This window comes from Trypanosoma rangeli (assembly GCF_003719475.1).
Source record: "Trypanosoma rangeli strain AM80 chromosome Unknown Tra_15.4_contig_00041, whole genome shotgun sequence".
NCBI classification, from domain to species: Eukaryota; Euglenozoa; class Kinetoplastea; order Trypanosomatida; family Trypanosomatidae; genus Trypanosoma; species Trypanosoma rangeli.
This window is the reverse complement of record NW_021705786.1, coordinates 49612-62187: the sequence shown is the minus strand read 5'-3', so window position 1 is coordinate 62187 and position 12576 is coordinate 49612. Positions and strand designations below refer to the sequence as shown.

At 56.5% G+C, this 12576-nt stretch overlaps 7 protein-coding genes across 7 annotated transcripts in view, besides 7 other annotated features; all 7 read left to right on the top strand.

Moving 5' to 3' along the window:
* Positions 1-13: 13 nt before the first annotated feature.
* Positions 14-64: a sequence feature (A-rich).
* A 137-nt stretch (positions 65-201) lies between these two features.
* TraAM80_01931 (uncharacterized protein) lies at positions 202-1434 on the top strand (the record flags this gene model as incomplete). Its single annotated transcript, XM_029378955.1, has 1 exon — positions 202-1434. The coding sequence occupies one exon, from the start codon at positions 202-204 to the stop codon at positions 1432-1434; it is 1233 nt and encodes a 410-aa protein (XP_029241184.1).
* Positions 1435-1607: 173 nt separating this feature from the next.
* Positions 1608-1629: a microsatellite.
* A 376-nt stretch (positions 1630-2005) lies between these two features.
* On the top strand, positions 2006-3751 carry TraAM80_01930 (ABC transporter; the record flags this gene model as incomplete). The annotated part of the gene is made up of 1 exon (XM_029378954.1): positions 2006-3751. The coding sequence occupies one exon, from the start codon at positions 2006-2008 to the stop codon at positions 3749-3751; it is 1746 nt and encodes a 581-aa protein (XP_029241183.1).
* A 724-nt stretch (positions 3752-4475) lies between these two features.
* Positions 4476-4511: a sequence feature (A-rich).
* An 831-nt stretch (positions 4512-5342) lies between these two features.
* TraAM80_01929 (uncharacterized protein) lies at positions 5343-5876 on the top strand (the record flags this gene model as incomplete). Its single annotated transcript, XM_029378953.1, has 1 exon — positions 5343-5876. The coding sequence occupies one exon, from the start codon at positions 5343-5345 to the stop codon at positions 5874-5876; it is 534 nt and encodes a 177-aa protein (XP_029241182.1).
* Positions 5877-5983: 107 nt separating this feature from the next.
* Positions 5984-6006: a microsatellite.
* Positions 6007-6034: 28 nt separating this feature from the next.
* Positions 6035-6072: a microsatellite.
* A 555-nt stretch (positions 6073-6627) lies between these two features.
* Positions 6628-9168, top strand: TraAM80_01928 (putative mismatch repair protein MSH4; the record flags this gene model as incomplete). The annotated part of the gene is made up of 1 exon (XM_029378952.1): positions 6628-9168. One exon carries the CDS (start codon positions 6628-6630, stop codon positions 9166-9168), a length of 2541 nt encoding a protein of 846 aa, XP_029241181.1.
* Positions 9169-9184: 16 nt separating this feature from the next.
* On the top strand, positions 9185-9946 carry TraAM80_01927 (mismatch repair protein MSH4; the record flags this gene model as incomplete). The annotated part of the gene is made up of 1 exon (XM_029378951.1): positions 9185-9946. The coding sequence occupies one exon, from the start codon at positions 9185-9187 to the stop codon at positions 9944-9946; it is 762 nt and encodes a 253-aa protein (XP_029241180.1).
* Positions 9947-10202: 256 nt separating this feature from the next.
* Positions 10203-10279: a sequence feature (A-rich).
* Positions 10280-10290: 11 nt separating this feature from the next.
* On the top strand, positions 10291-11925 carry TraAM80_01926 (putative aspartyl-tRNA synthetase; the record flags this gene model as incomplete). The annotated part of the gene is made up of 1 exon (XM_029378950.1): positions 10291-11925. One exon carries the CDS (start codon positions 10291-10293, stop codon positions 11923-11925), a length of 1635 nt encoding a protein of 544 aa, XP_029241179.1.
* Positions 11926-12037: 112 nt separating this feature from the next.
* Positions 12038-12076: a sequence feature (A-rich).
* Positions 12077-12169: 93 nt separating this feature from the next.
* TraAM80_01925 (YbaK/aminoacyl-tRNA synthetase-associated domain-containing protein) overlaps positions 12170-12576 on the top strand; it is a gene marked incomplete at both ends in the record, with an annotated part of 459 nt that continues 52 nt past the window's right edge. Inside the window, one exon of the mRNA XM_029378949.1 lies at positions 12170-12576. This exon is cut by the window's right edge and continues 52 nt beyond it. Within this exon, the coding sequence (XP_029241178.1) occupies positions 12170-12576 (407 nt within the window).

Here is a 12576-nt window from a genome sequence, read left to right as displayed (position 1 = left end):
TATTGTTGCCGCATTTTTTTTTGTTTTTCTCTTCTTCCGTTCTTTGCTTCCTCTTTCTCTTTCTGCCTCGGTGTTGCCTGTCACCTTTTTTTTTCCCCCCTTTTATTGCCTTGCCTTTCCCAAAAAAAAAAGGAGTCGAATCCGCGGAATTGATACATTTTCTTTTATTTATTAACGTATTGTTTCGCAGGGTGCAAGCCGATGCACCGCGCGGGTGATCGTTGTGGCTGCAGCGCGGACGAGAAGCCGCTGCCTTTCACACCGGTGGACGCCATCCGCATTCAACAGGAGCTTAAGCACCATGGCGGGGGGATAATTGCCGCTGAGCAGCATGGCCGCACATTTGCCTCACAGTACGCCTCGCCGCTGCAGATGCTTCGACGGTCCACCGCACTTTGCAACCTACCGGCTTCTCGTTGCGGAGCGGAGGATCCGCTACGGCAGGGCAACAGAAGCACCTCTCGCCCCTTGCGAAGTGCTCCCTATTGCCGTGCGGAGCCTTGTGTTTTCAGGCGGAAGCAGCGAGGTGCGCCACAGCTGCTGCATGCAGGAGACGTGAAACCGCCACCGTTTCCCAGCAGCGCAGCGAGGCTTGAAAACGACGTTGCCTTGGGCCTTGCTGCCTCTCTGTGGCACAGCGGCAACGTGGTCGGTCAGTGCAACGACCGCCTTGCCCACCTCTTAGTGCTCTCTTCCACCGTGGTGCAGTCGGTGCGGTGCGAGGCACAGAGTGGCCTGGAGCCGCACGTGCCATTGGAGTTGCGGGAGGCGCTGATGGCTGTCATTGAGCACCTTGTCCGCCTGGAGTGCGTCGTTGCGAGGGCGATGCTGCTGACACCCGTGGAGGAGGAGCCGCACCAGCGTCGAGCGGCATACCCGAAACGGCATGGGTTGTCAGAAGGCTACTCCTCTGGGGTGACTGCCACACGGATGTCACGGAGTGCGTTTGCAGTTGCCGTGAGAGGTGCCGCACTGGTCCTCATGGGGCTTGTGGAGCCTGCCACGCTGGCGACGGCGTCTGTTGTCCCCACCTGGCAGTGCTCGCTCGTTCGCACGGCGGCGGATGTGCCGAACCGGTACGATATCCTTGACGCGCTGGCGGACGTTTTGCGGCCGTGTCGCCGCTTTACGGTACGCCGCACCTTCTGCGCCGTCGCTCGACACTTGGCATTGGCGGTGCTGCAGGCGGCGGGCGAGGGGAAATTTGGAACGCGTGGTGGGGCAGCCGCACTTTGCATTTTGCGGCACATCAATACACGACCAGTGTGCCTCACCGTGGAGGAGCGCGTGGCTGGCCAGTGCTTCCTTGCCGCACTTGAGCGGAAGGCACGCAGGCTGACGGCGCTTTTGCCACCAGATGTCTCGGATGAAGCCATACAGCCGACGAGAGAACTCATTGACGCGGTGCGGCTTTTCTGCACACCGCCTGCATGAGCGCGGGGCGGATGTCGTCCCACTGATGCAGATGCGTTTGACATGTATATGCGTGTGCACCTTTCATTGTCTTCTCATTACAGCAAGTGACGCCTCACTTTACATGTGTGTGTTACTTTTTTTTTTTTTTACTTTGGGGGTGAAGGCGCCATTATCTGTTTGTTGTGTTAAATTATATATATATATATATATTATTGTATTTTTTTTGTTTTACCGGTGTTTTTGGGTGGCATTTTTTGGGTGGTGGTTTGTTTGTAGGAGTTTCCTTCCGTTGGTCGGCTGGAAAAGCTCTCGTGTCTGTGCTGCGCATAGTTTATATCCGGGAGTTTTTTGTTTTTTTTTTTGTGTGTGTGTCTAATCATTGCTTGTGTGCGTGCCTGTGTGTATATAATCCTCCTGTGCGATGATTATTATTACTATTTGGGTGAGTTTTTCTTTGTTGTTTTTCATCTCTGCAACTCCTATTGTCTTAGCTGCATTTCATTGAGACCCACAAGTCGGTGGTGCACAGCCACGTCGCGAAGTAGTATACACAGCTGTTTGTGAGTAGCAGGGGAAACATTGAGAGGAGATGACCACGCTGCTTGAGTCCTACTCCAGTGGTTCTGCAAATGCATGCGCCTCCTCCTCGTTGACGCTGGGGTTTGATAACGTGACATTGCGTCGGGACAAGCGTGTTGTCATAAACAATGCCTCTGGCATCATACATGGCGGTCGACTGACGGCTATTGTCAGCTGCAGTGGGATGCCGAGTGGCTCTTTTTTGCTTGGCGCACTTGCGGGGCGGGAGGAGTGTGCGAGTGGGACCATCATGATGAACGGCATCCCGATGGATGCCCCGGCGTACCTCCACCATGCCGTGCTCATTGACGATGAATTCACCGCACTGGAGGAGCTCACCGTTCGGGAAAGCATTGAGTACGCCGCCTCCATGCGCGTCGCCATCAGCACTTTCACCGTGCAGGAAATTATAGAAATGTTAATGCTTGAAAGTGTCGCAGAAGCCGTGGTACGGAAATGCTCCCTCTACGTGCGTCGCCGTGTATCATTGGGGCGAGAGTTGCTGCTGAACCCGCGCTTACTTTGCTTTGATCAGCTGTTGGAGGGCCTGCGAACCCAGGAGTCGCAAGAGTTTATGCGCCTCTTGCAACGCATTGCGGCTCCCGCCTCCATTTCTTTCACCTCAAACAATTCGTCACAATTACCTTTGACCCCCTCTCGTCTGTCGCCCTCACGCAGCTCCGTCGCTGCCTCTGCTGAGACCCCTCAGACCCCACCAGCCGCCGCGGAGCCGGGGCTTGCAACGGTGAAAGCCTCAACCTCGGCACCCCAAGGTGTGGCAGTGGAACTGCAACGGGCGCGGGAGCGCATCGTGTTGGTCGCCATGTCCCAGCCACGTTGGGCAATACTGAAGTTTGTCGATGACGTGATTCTGCTTGAGCATGACACCTGTGTGTTTTGTGGAACACTCGCAGAGCTTTTTGCCACAATCTGCGTCGACCCAGCCTCAGGTGTTGTGGAGAGTGCGATTAGCTCCCTGTATCGCCTGGCATCCGGCTCAGAAACCTCGCTTTCCGACACCTTTGCACATTCAGGCAACACAGAACGTGTGCGGCAGAGCGTCGTGCAGTTCTTTCACAGTTGTGCCTCGGGGCGGGAGATACTTGAGGGAAAGACCTACTCTAGCCCTGGAGCCCATGTACGGTTGTTTTACATGTTTAAGTACGACCTGCTACAGCTGCGACACAATCTTTTTCTAGGCACTCCTATCTTCCTTCTGCTCGTTTTGCTGGTTGGGGTGCTGGCGGCGGTGTACAATAGCCAAGAGGGACAGAGTGGGATGCAGAATCGCATTGGTATCATCTTCTTCCTTGTGAGCTCCACGTTCCTGTATAGCATTCTCACCTTGGACTCACAGCGACGGGAGTACAGCAGTTTTTTGCGTTATCGGGCGTCATGGGTACTATGGCGTTTTTACCTACTTGACCTATGCCGTTTTGTACTGCAGCATGGAACGAATTTTCGTACTGTCTTTACTGACCTTTGCAGGGTTTTGCATCTCCAACGTGGCGGAGAAGTGGAACTACTACGGCCTCATCATGGAGCTTGTACTCATCATTGGTGTCTTGTCCTTCTGCAGTCACTTTGTTGTGTTTTTCTTTTGCACCGTGATATGGACGCGCAGGGTTGCCATGTTTGCTCTCTTTGCCGTGTACACGTTGAACTTGCTCCTCGCAGGCATCATTCTGAACCTCAAGACGTTGCCGAGGGCCTTTCAATTCATCTCCAACGTCTCACTTATTCGCCTGGCATATGAGTCCTCCATTCTTTCACAATTCCTGGGCCGTGACTTTGGCTGCGGGCAGACAAACAAGACTATGTGCTACACCGGCCCACAGTATGCGGCGTTTTTAGGGTTCAAAGAGTCACGCATGTGGGTGAATGTCGGCATTCTTGCCGGTATCTCTGCACTGCTCATTATGGGGTGCCTCTGTGCGATGCTGTGGCGGCGTCCGCCGCGTGATCGCTGCTAAGACACAATCCAGAGGACCACACAAGTGAGTGAAAAAGTGCGCAGGGGTGTGTGAGAGAGAAAAGAGTTCTGCCAATATTTTTCATCTTCATGCACATGCACGTGTTAGTGTTTTTTCTCGGTGATATCGTGGGCGCATGCGGTGTTTTCTGTTGGCCTTTTCCTAACTCTGTACGCGTTTTTTTTTTGAGTGTTTATGTGTATGCTCCGTTGCGGATTCGTCTCCCCCTTCCCTCCTCTGCACTCACAGACTCTTCACTCCCCTTTACTGGGGTCAAGTGAATGGACCGCGACGGGGGCCGGGCAGTGAGGGAAATCCAACTGAGTAGTAGGATGCAGTGAAAGAGACGCTGTGTGGTTCGGCCAGGGTCAGTCTCATGTATCCACTGTAGAAGTGTGTACTATTTCTGTCAACAAGAGCGAGTGAGAGAGAGGAGGAAGCAGGAGTTGCCTCTGCGTATCGTTTCTGATGCTTGTATATATTTATGGCACTCGTCTTTCTACTGCGTTTTTTTTTGTTGTTGTTTCTTTTTTTTTTTTTCTTGCCTCTTTTTGCCTCTCTGTCGTTGGCAGGAGCATTCATCAACTCCCCACACACCGTGGGAAGGGGAGGCGGGGGGATGTGGGGGAAGAGGTGGTGCGCCTGCACCAATGCCGTGTGGATTCTCTGGACGGTTGGCGGCCGCCTGCGCACCGTCTACAACGGCTCGAAAAGCGAGGAGGAACGGCGCAAAGACAAGCACGCAACGTTGGTTCGCCTTACGGCGTTCGCCATCGCCTTCGCGATGTTTGTGACGGTAGACAAATACGGCGATCCAGTGGAAGCAGTGGCGGGCGTGACACGCGGCGTACGACGTTTGCTGCGAGGAAGTTATCGCGTATCAACGACTGCAATGAGTGGATGAAGTCAGCAGATGGGTGCTAGAGCGTCTTCTTGCTGGTGCTGCGAGGCAATGCAATGCAGTGAGGGGAAACAATTTTTTTTTGTAAATAAACTTTTACCGGCACAGCGGCTTCATTCTCTTGGTGTCTTCTTGTTGTTGCTGCCGCCGTCTTTGCAGTGGAGGAGGAGAAGGTAAGGACCGCTTCTTTCTTTCTTTCTTTTTCTGTTCCTATACGTCTATGCGTCCGTCTTGCGTCTGGCAGCGGCACATTGGTCGCGCCGCCGCTATGGCCTGCATGTTACTTGCGCCCACATTTGCTGCTTGTTGGTGACGCCTCCTTTCTGTTTTGTTTTGTTTTTTGCAAATTCTGGCACACGTCCGCGTGTGCATGCGTCATGGGCGCACGCGTGCAGTAGTGGTAGTAGTAGGTGGGCAAATAGACAGTAGTGCGCTACCGCGACCGTGTGGCGGGAGCAGGAGGACGCGGGGAGATGGCCCGAGGAGGGAGTAAAACAGGACGGGGAGAAAAGGCAGAGAGCGATGTTGTCAGGCTACAGTATCGCACGCCGTGGATGATATTTACACCGACATTCATTTTCTTTTTTCTTCTTAACTATCTGGCCTGGTTCACCACCGTCAATGAGGACGGCACCGATCTCGTCGCGTCACCCTACGTCGCTGCCATACAGGCGGAGAGGGCGAGAAACCTGTGGAAGCAGGAGTGGTCGTTTGATATGCAGGTCTTCCTTGAGGATACCGTGCTGCGCAGCCTCTTCCGTGTGAGCCAACACTTTGGCGGAATGGAGGGGGTTCGCATCATATGGTGCCTTGCATGGCTGGCGCACTGCCTGGAGGTGGGCATCGCCTTTCGAATTTGTCTGTCATGCGGAGCGACGCCGGCAGTGTTTGCCGCATACTGCCTTTTCACTGCGCTTGGCGGCGTCACCCAGCTGCTACCGCTGATTGAGGCCCGTGACAAGTACATCTCGCTGCTGCCAACCCCGACAGCCAAGAAGAATAAGTAAACAGCGCCGCCCAGCGATGAGGGAGGAGAGCGTGTCAGAGGCCCATTCGCGGTAGTTTGCTGTGGACCACATCTAAGAGTGGTTGTCCATTTTTTCCCCCTTTCCTGTGTTGTTGTTGTTGTTGTTGTTGGGGCGACTGTCTTGCTCTGCGATCTGTATGTGTGTGTGTGTGTGTGTGTGTGTGTGTGTATGTGTGGCAGCTAGAAGAGGTCTTGTGGGTGGCGGGGAGAGAGGAGGTGCGTGTGCTCATCGGGTCCTGCTCAAGCTGCACTGAGAGGTGCTGGCACACGAGGGATGATACTATGCACCGTTCTGTGGTGCCTGCGCCTTCTCTCGTTACTTGTTCCTTCGCCTCACACTCCCTTCATGATGCTCGTGGGCAGAGATCCGCACAGACACACGGAGAGACAGAGAAGCACAACCACATAGTTGCCTACAGAAGCGGTGTCTTGTGCGTTGAGGGGTAGGCAGCGAATACGGTATTGCCTCGCCAGGCGCAACGGACGAGCCACCAGTTCACACATTTACAAGGGGGTGGGGCAGGGTGCCGCTCGCTCTCTTGCAGCTGCATCAGCAAAAACCCGGTGTCCGCTATTCCGCTCCTTTTTTCTCGGCCGCAGAAGGCCCTCATCATTCACAACTCCCTAACTGTTTGCAGAACGAGACATCAGTTTTTCCCGTGGCGGGGGAAGACTCAGAGTCTCTCACATCTTCATGGGTGGGTGCGGCAACGGCGCTAGGGGGACGCCCCATGCCCGCCACGTCTTCGGCGTTCAGCCGTATTTTTCAGCCGCTTACACCGGCCGTGCCCCGGCGGCGCGCCGACGTTATCGCTACCGATACCACCGCGCCGCTGCGTATGCGGACAGGGACCACGACGTTATCGGCGGCAAAGCGCTCTGGGACGAGCCAAGGGGACGGGGAGTGCATTGTGGCGCTCATCGACAATCGTGCCAATGAGGTGGGCGTGGCCGTGTGCAAGTTTCCATCCCTGGCAGTAGTCATCACACAGTATGGTGACAGCGTGGCCTTTGCCAAGACCTTGTCCTTCGTGTTCTCCCGCAACCCTGTTGAGGTGCTTGTGCCGGAGACGGCGGTGGGGGGGAAGTTGGTGCAAACGCTGCTGCGTCACTTTCGCGACATCACCTTCACAGGAGTGCGGCGCCGCACCTTTGACGAGGCCCGCGGTGCCCACCGTCTGCTGGAACTCATGTCAACCGACGAGGCTTGCCTGGAGGTTGGCAACACGGACCGCTACCTCTGTGTGGCGGCGGCCAACGCCCTGGTCGAGTTTCTGGAGACGACGTATAACTACACGCTACTTCCGCATACCGTGCGGGTGCAGTATCTAGCGCTGGAAAATTACATGGAGGTCTCTCGGCTTGCGGCGCGGGCGTTGCAGCTTATCCCGTCCGGCTCGCCACTCCGCGCCCAGCGAGGCGGCCCGCTGCACAACGAGACTGCAGGGACTGCAAACAATGCACGAACGGCCCGCAAGACACTTTTCCGTAGTTCACGCGATAAGCGGCAGGACACACCGATGCTGCTGCCACTTGTGGAGGTGTTGAATCACACAATGACAAGTGTAGGCCGACGACTGCTGCGCTCCACAATTCTGCAGCCGCTGCGGGACCCTACAAGTATTGAGCTTCGCTACGACAGCGTTGAGTGGTTGCGGCACGATGAAGAGGCAATGACTGCGCTGCGGCGTTCGCTGCGTTTGCTTGGGAAAGACGACATGGAACGCTCCATTTCCAGCTTTTCGCATGAGCCAAAGCTGCAGACCATTAAGACTATGCAGCAGCGAATTGAGGCCGTTGTGACGTTGTGGCAACAGCTAGGCGCCGCCACGCAGCTTACGGCTACTTTGCGTGAGTGTTTAGGTGGGGACGACGACACAGTGCAGGATCGCGGCCATGATATCTGTTCTTGCCACAACAGTGAGGACAGTGAGAGGGATGACAGCGATGCGGAGGATTCCTCTTGTGAAGAGCAGCTGCGTCGCAAGCGGCGCAGAGTGGATGAGGCATTTCAAGGGTTCCAGAAAGGTGCTACCACGCATTCTCACAGCATGAATAAAGGGGCAACTGCAGGTGCTGTAAGGAGTCGTCGCCGCACAAGTACGCTTCTCTGCAAACTTCTTGAGACTCTGACGGTCTGCCGTATGGAGGAAATCTGCAGCGAGATTGCCGTACACCTGGACGAAAGCGTCGTTCGCGCCACGAGTGGGATGGGAGCACAAAATGGTACCGGAGTGACGCAGCGAGCACGACGACCTAGCCATGCCATCTTACAAGTGCAGCACTGCTTTGCGGTGAAGCCCAACATCAGCGGCACTCTTGATATAGCCCGTTACCAGTACAGTCAGGCCGTGGAGTCGATGTTTGCTCTAGCAGAAGAGCTAAGACAAAAGTACTGTGTTGGTTCCCTGCGTGTTGTCTATGATGACGTACGGGGCTATCACTTCTCCTACGATGCTCGTCATGAGTGTAATGCGCCTGACGCCATCTTTCTGCAGAAATACTCTGGTGGAAGTCACTACTCACTTTATCACAGTAGTTGCATGATGATGATGGATGAGGAGGTGAAGGAAACACGTGCCCTCGACAGGGGCAATCATGTTTATGGTGGCGGTGGTGGTGGAGGTGGGAGCAGGGTTCACGCTCTGGCTACCGGCAGCACCTCGCCTCTGCGTGACGAATGTGTTTCTCTGGGTCAGAACCGTTTCCGCCCGTATTCTGCGTTTGAGGCCTCCGAGTCAACAGGCGGGGAGCAGCGTGAGTGCCGTAGGGAGCACCAACTCACAAAGCACCAAGTGCGTGGCAGGCGGGTGACATGCACCACCAAAGAGTTGCTGGCCCTTCGCCGTAATGCGGACGATGCGGTGACAGAGATCCTTCGCACGCAGGACAGCCTTGTGCGCCTCCTAATTGAGTATCTTCGACAGCGGCTGGGGAAACTGCAGGCCGTATGTGATGCGGTCGCCATGTTAGACCTGTTGGTGACATTTGCGACGTATTCTCGGCTTAACGGCTGCGTCCGACCGACGTTGTTGAAATCCGACAGGCTGTTGGGGGACGGCGGGGGCACATACTTTTTTGGAGGCCCGCCACCCGGGTGGCCTGTCGACGGCGAACAGCATCCGCTGGGACGAGGGTGTCAATGTGCTGCTTGTCACAGGGCCGAATGCCGCGGGGAAGACGACCCTGCTGCGCCAAGTTGGGCAGCTAATTGCGCTTGCGCAAAGTGGGTGTCTTGTTCCTGCCAGAGATGCCGTACTGCGTCCGTGTGACAGACTTATTGTTCACATGCTCTGTGACAACCTTGACGTCACGACCAGCTCCTCGTTTGGAAAGGAGATGCAGGAACTCTCGTATTTATGTATGCACGCCACGCGAGAGAGTGTGGTGCTGGTGGATGAGCTTGGAAGGCGCACCTCCGTGCGTGAGGGAGCTGCGATTGCCTGGGCGACGGTGGAATTCCTCGCCGAGACACGGTGCCGCAGCGTCTTTGTGACACACTTTGGCGTCTTGACACGCCTAGAAAGCCTTTCCGCTGGTGGGGTGAGGAACTACCATCTTGCGGTAGGCACTGAGACTGACAAGGAGCAATGTGCGGCCAAAGATGAAACAAAAAAATTGGGCCGCTCAATGTGCACTCTCCGCTTCGAGTACCGACTGCTTTCTGGTCCTTCGCAGGTGGATCACTATGGGCTGCGTCTCGCGGTGCGTGTTGGATTCTTTCAGCCAGCACTCGACCTCGCCAAGGAGTTGTTGCCTCTGATGGGCGGGACGAGGGAGGGACAGTCCATTGACAACGTTGCCCATGGCGCGTCTGCCCCGGGAGTGGATGGTCCCGTCGGAAGCGGGCATGCGACGGTGGAGCCTGTTGGGCGCAACAGTGGTGAGCCGAGGGAGAGTGAGGAGCGCCGTGACGGTGGTGACGATCCTGTCTACTCCACTGAGGTGAACGCGAGGCTTTCAGGTGCTACTGGTGTCTCCAGCATTGCTGTGGTGAGTAGCGAGTCCGACCTCTCAGAGACGTTACGGGAACTTTCCTTGACTTTATAATTATTATTTTTTTTTCTTTAATTTGGAGGGCGTGTGTGGGAAGGGGGAACGGGAGTTTTGCGCGGGTGTCGTGTGCGTAGGGCGAGTAGTGCGGGAGGCGTTGCCCTCCTCGCGCGACTTGTTTTTGTTTGCAGGGACAGCTTGAGGCGGCCCTCTCGCGCTTCTGCGTGGGTGAGGCGTTGCTGTGTTGTGGGGGCTTGCGTGTACGGAGGGGGGGAGGGGACCTGGTTCCCGTCCCGTAGAGCGCCGCATTCACATTTTTATTTTTATGCCTTTCTTTACGTCTATCGCCCTAGTTTTTACTATTATTATTATTATTTGTTTGTTAGTTTTTTGGGAGCCTCATGCGGCGCCAGCGGTGGGTGCTGCTGCCACCGCGGGTTTTGCGCCACGCGGCCACGCCGCAGCCCCACTGCCGCGGCTACACCACAACGGCAGGCGTAAATATCGCTACGATCCTGCGCGGGACGTCCTCCTCCTCCTCCTCCTCCGTTTCTTCCTCGGCAGCGGCCGTCGCGTGCGAAACGATGCGGATGCGTGGACGCGTGGAGGCCGCGCGCGTGCGCGGGAAGCTTGCCTTCATCCACCTTCGCCAGCCACCTTTCCACTCCATCCAGGTGGTGGCATCCGGCACCGCCATCGTGCGGCAGGTGAAGGACCTCACACCCGAGTCCATCATAGACGTGACCGGCACACTTGTTCCTGTGGAGCGGCCGGTGACTTCCGTCAGCTGTTCGAATTACGAACTCCACGCCGAGCGTGTGGAGGTGGTTAGCAAGGCTGCCACCCCGCTTCCGTTTCCCATCCGCGATTGCTACACTAAGCTGGACACTCGCCTGAACCACCGCGTGGTGGACCTCCGTACTCCCCTGATGACGTCGGTGCTCCGCGTTGTCTCCGCCGTGTGCCAAAGCTTCCGTGACCAGCTGCTTGCCCGTGAGTTTGTGGAGGTGCACACGCCAAAAATGCTCGGCGCAGCCTCCGAGAGTGGAAGTGCAGTGTTCACGCTTGACTACTTTGGTCAGCCTGGCTACTTGGCGCAATCGCCGCAGCTTTACAAGCAGATGGTGCTGATGGGTGATGCAATGCGTGTGTTTGAGGTTGGCCCTGTCTTTAGGGCGGAGAAGAGTCTCACGCACCGCCACCTCACAGAGTTTGTTGGCCTGGACGCTGAACTTGTCATTGAGCGGTCGTACACGGAGGTGCTGGATGTCCTGGAATCGACTGTGTGCGGCATGGTTGATCACCTTCAAGGCGATTGCGCAGCGCTAATGCGACGGGCGCGGGAGGCGCTGGCTGAGGCCGATGCTGCCACCTTGGCTTGGAACGAAGGTAAAGAGGAGGAGGCACCCATTGTGTGCGAGCTGTCGGGGGAGACCCTCGCGGCATTTGGGGTTTCGATGCATGACACAGCAGAGGAAGCCTTGCTGTCAACCGACTACTATCATGGCCGCGTGGGCGGCGACAGCGCTCAGGGGCAGGGCGCACGCCGGCCAAAGGTGTTGCGCCTCGCCTTTGACGATGCAGTGCGGCTGCTGCTCGATCACGGTGTGACAGATCAGCCTTTGACAGACTTCACGCTGCTGCAGGAACGACGTCTTGGGGAGCTGGTGCGGCAGCGGTATGGGGTGGATGTGTACGTTGTCGACCAGTTCCCGGCCGCAGCGCGACCCTTTTACACCCTGCCGCATCCGCACAAGGCAGAACTGACGTGCGGCTTCGACATGTACCTCCGTGGTGAGGAGATCTGCAGTGGGGCGCAGCGCATTCACGACGTGACGCTCTTGCTGCAGAACATGGAGCGATTTGGGGTAGACGCGGCGGGCGTGAAGGACTACGTGGACGCCTTTCGCTACGGCGCCTGGCCCCACGGCGGCTTTGGGCTTGGGCTGGAGCGCATTGCGCTTTTTCTGGTTTGCGCGAAGGACATCCGTCAGATCTCGCTCTTTCCACGCGATCCAAAGCGTCTAACGCCGTAGGTGCCCTGCATGCGTCTGTATTCCCCTTTTTTTTTATGTTGTCACTTTTTGGTTCCTTCGTGAACGGCGAAAGAAAAAAAAAAATAGCACGGCTGCTGGCGGGGGCGGGGCGTGTGTTGTTTTGCGTTTTTTGTTTTGTTTTTTTTTTCTTGCCGGCGCGAGCACCACTGCGCTGCCGCCTTTTTGTCTCTTTTCCCCCCTGTCGCCGGTAGGAAGATAAGGGCAGGACGAGTGAGAAAGGGAAATGCCAAAGGGCCACGAAGCCCGCCTGGCGGCTGTGGCTGCACGCTTTCAGGAAATTGAGCGGGACATTGCGAGACTGCGCCTCATGTCGCGTGGCGCGCCGGAAGCGGTGCCTGCGGGGGCGCTGGCCCAGTGTCGTGATACTTCGGGCCTGCTGGAATTGCAGCCGTGCGCGCGGGACACGGCGGAGGTGGCGGCGCTGCGGCGGTGGTGTTTGGCACATGGACTTCACAGCGCCCGCTTCCGGTGGGTGCCGGCGGATTATTACCAACAGCCGCTGCAGTGGCGACGTGATGTTTTGGCGGCCCCCTCCATTTACCACCTGTGCAAGTCTATCGTGCTGGAGAACACGCACTGCCCCCACACAGACTGTGGCCACCGCGAGAACTCTCGCTACTACATCGCTGT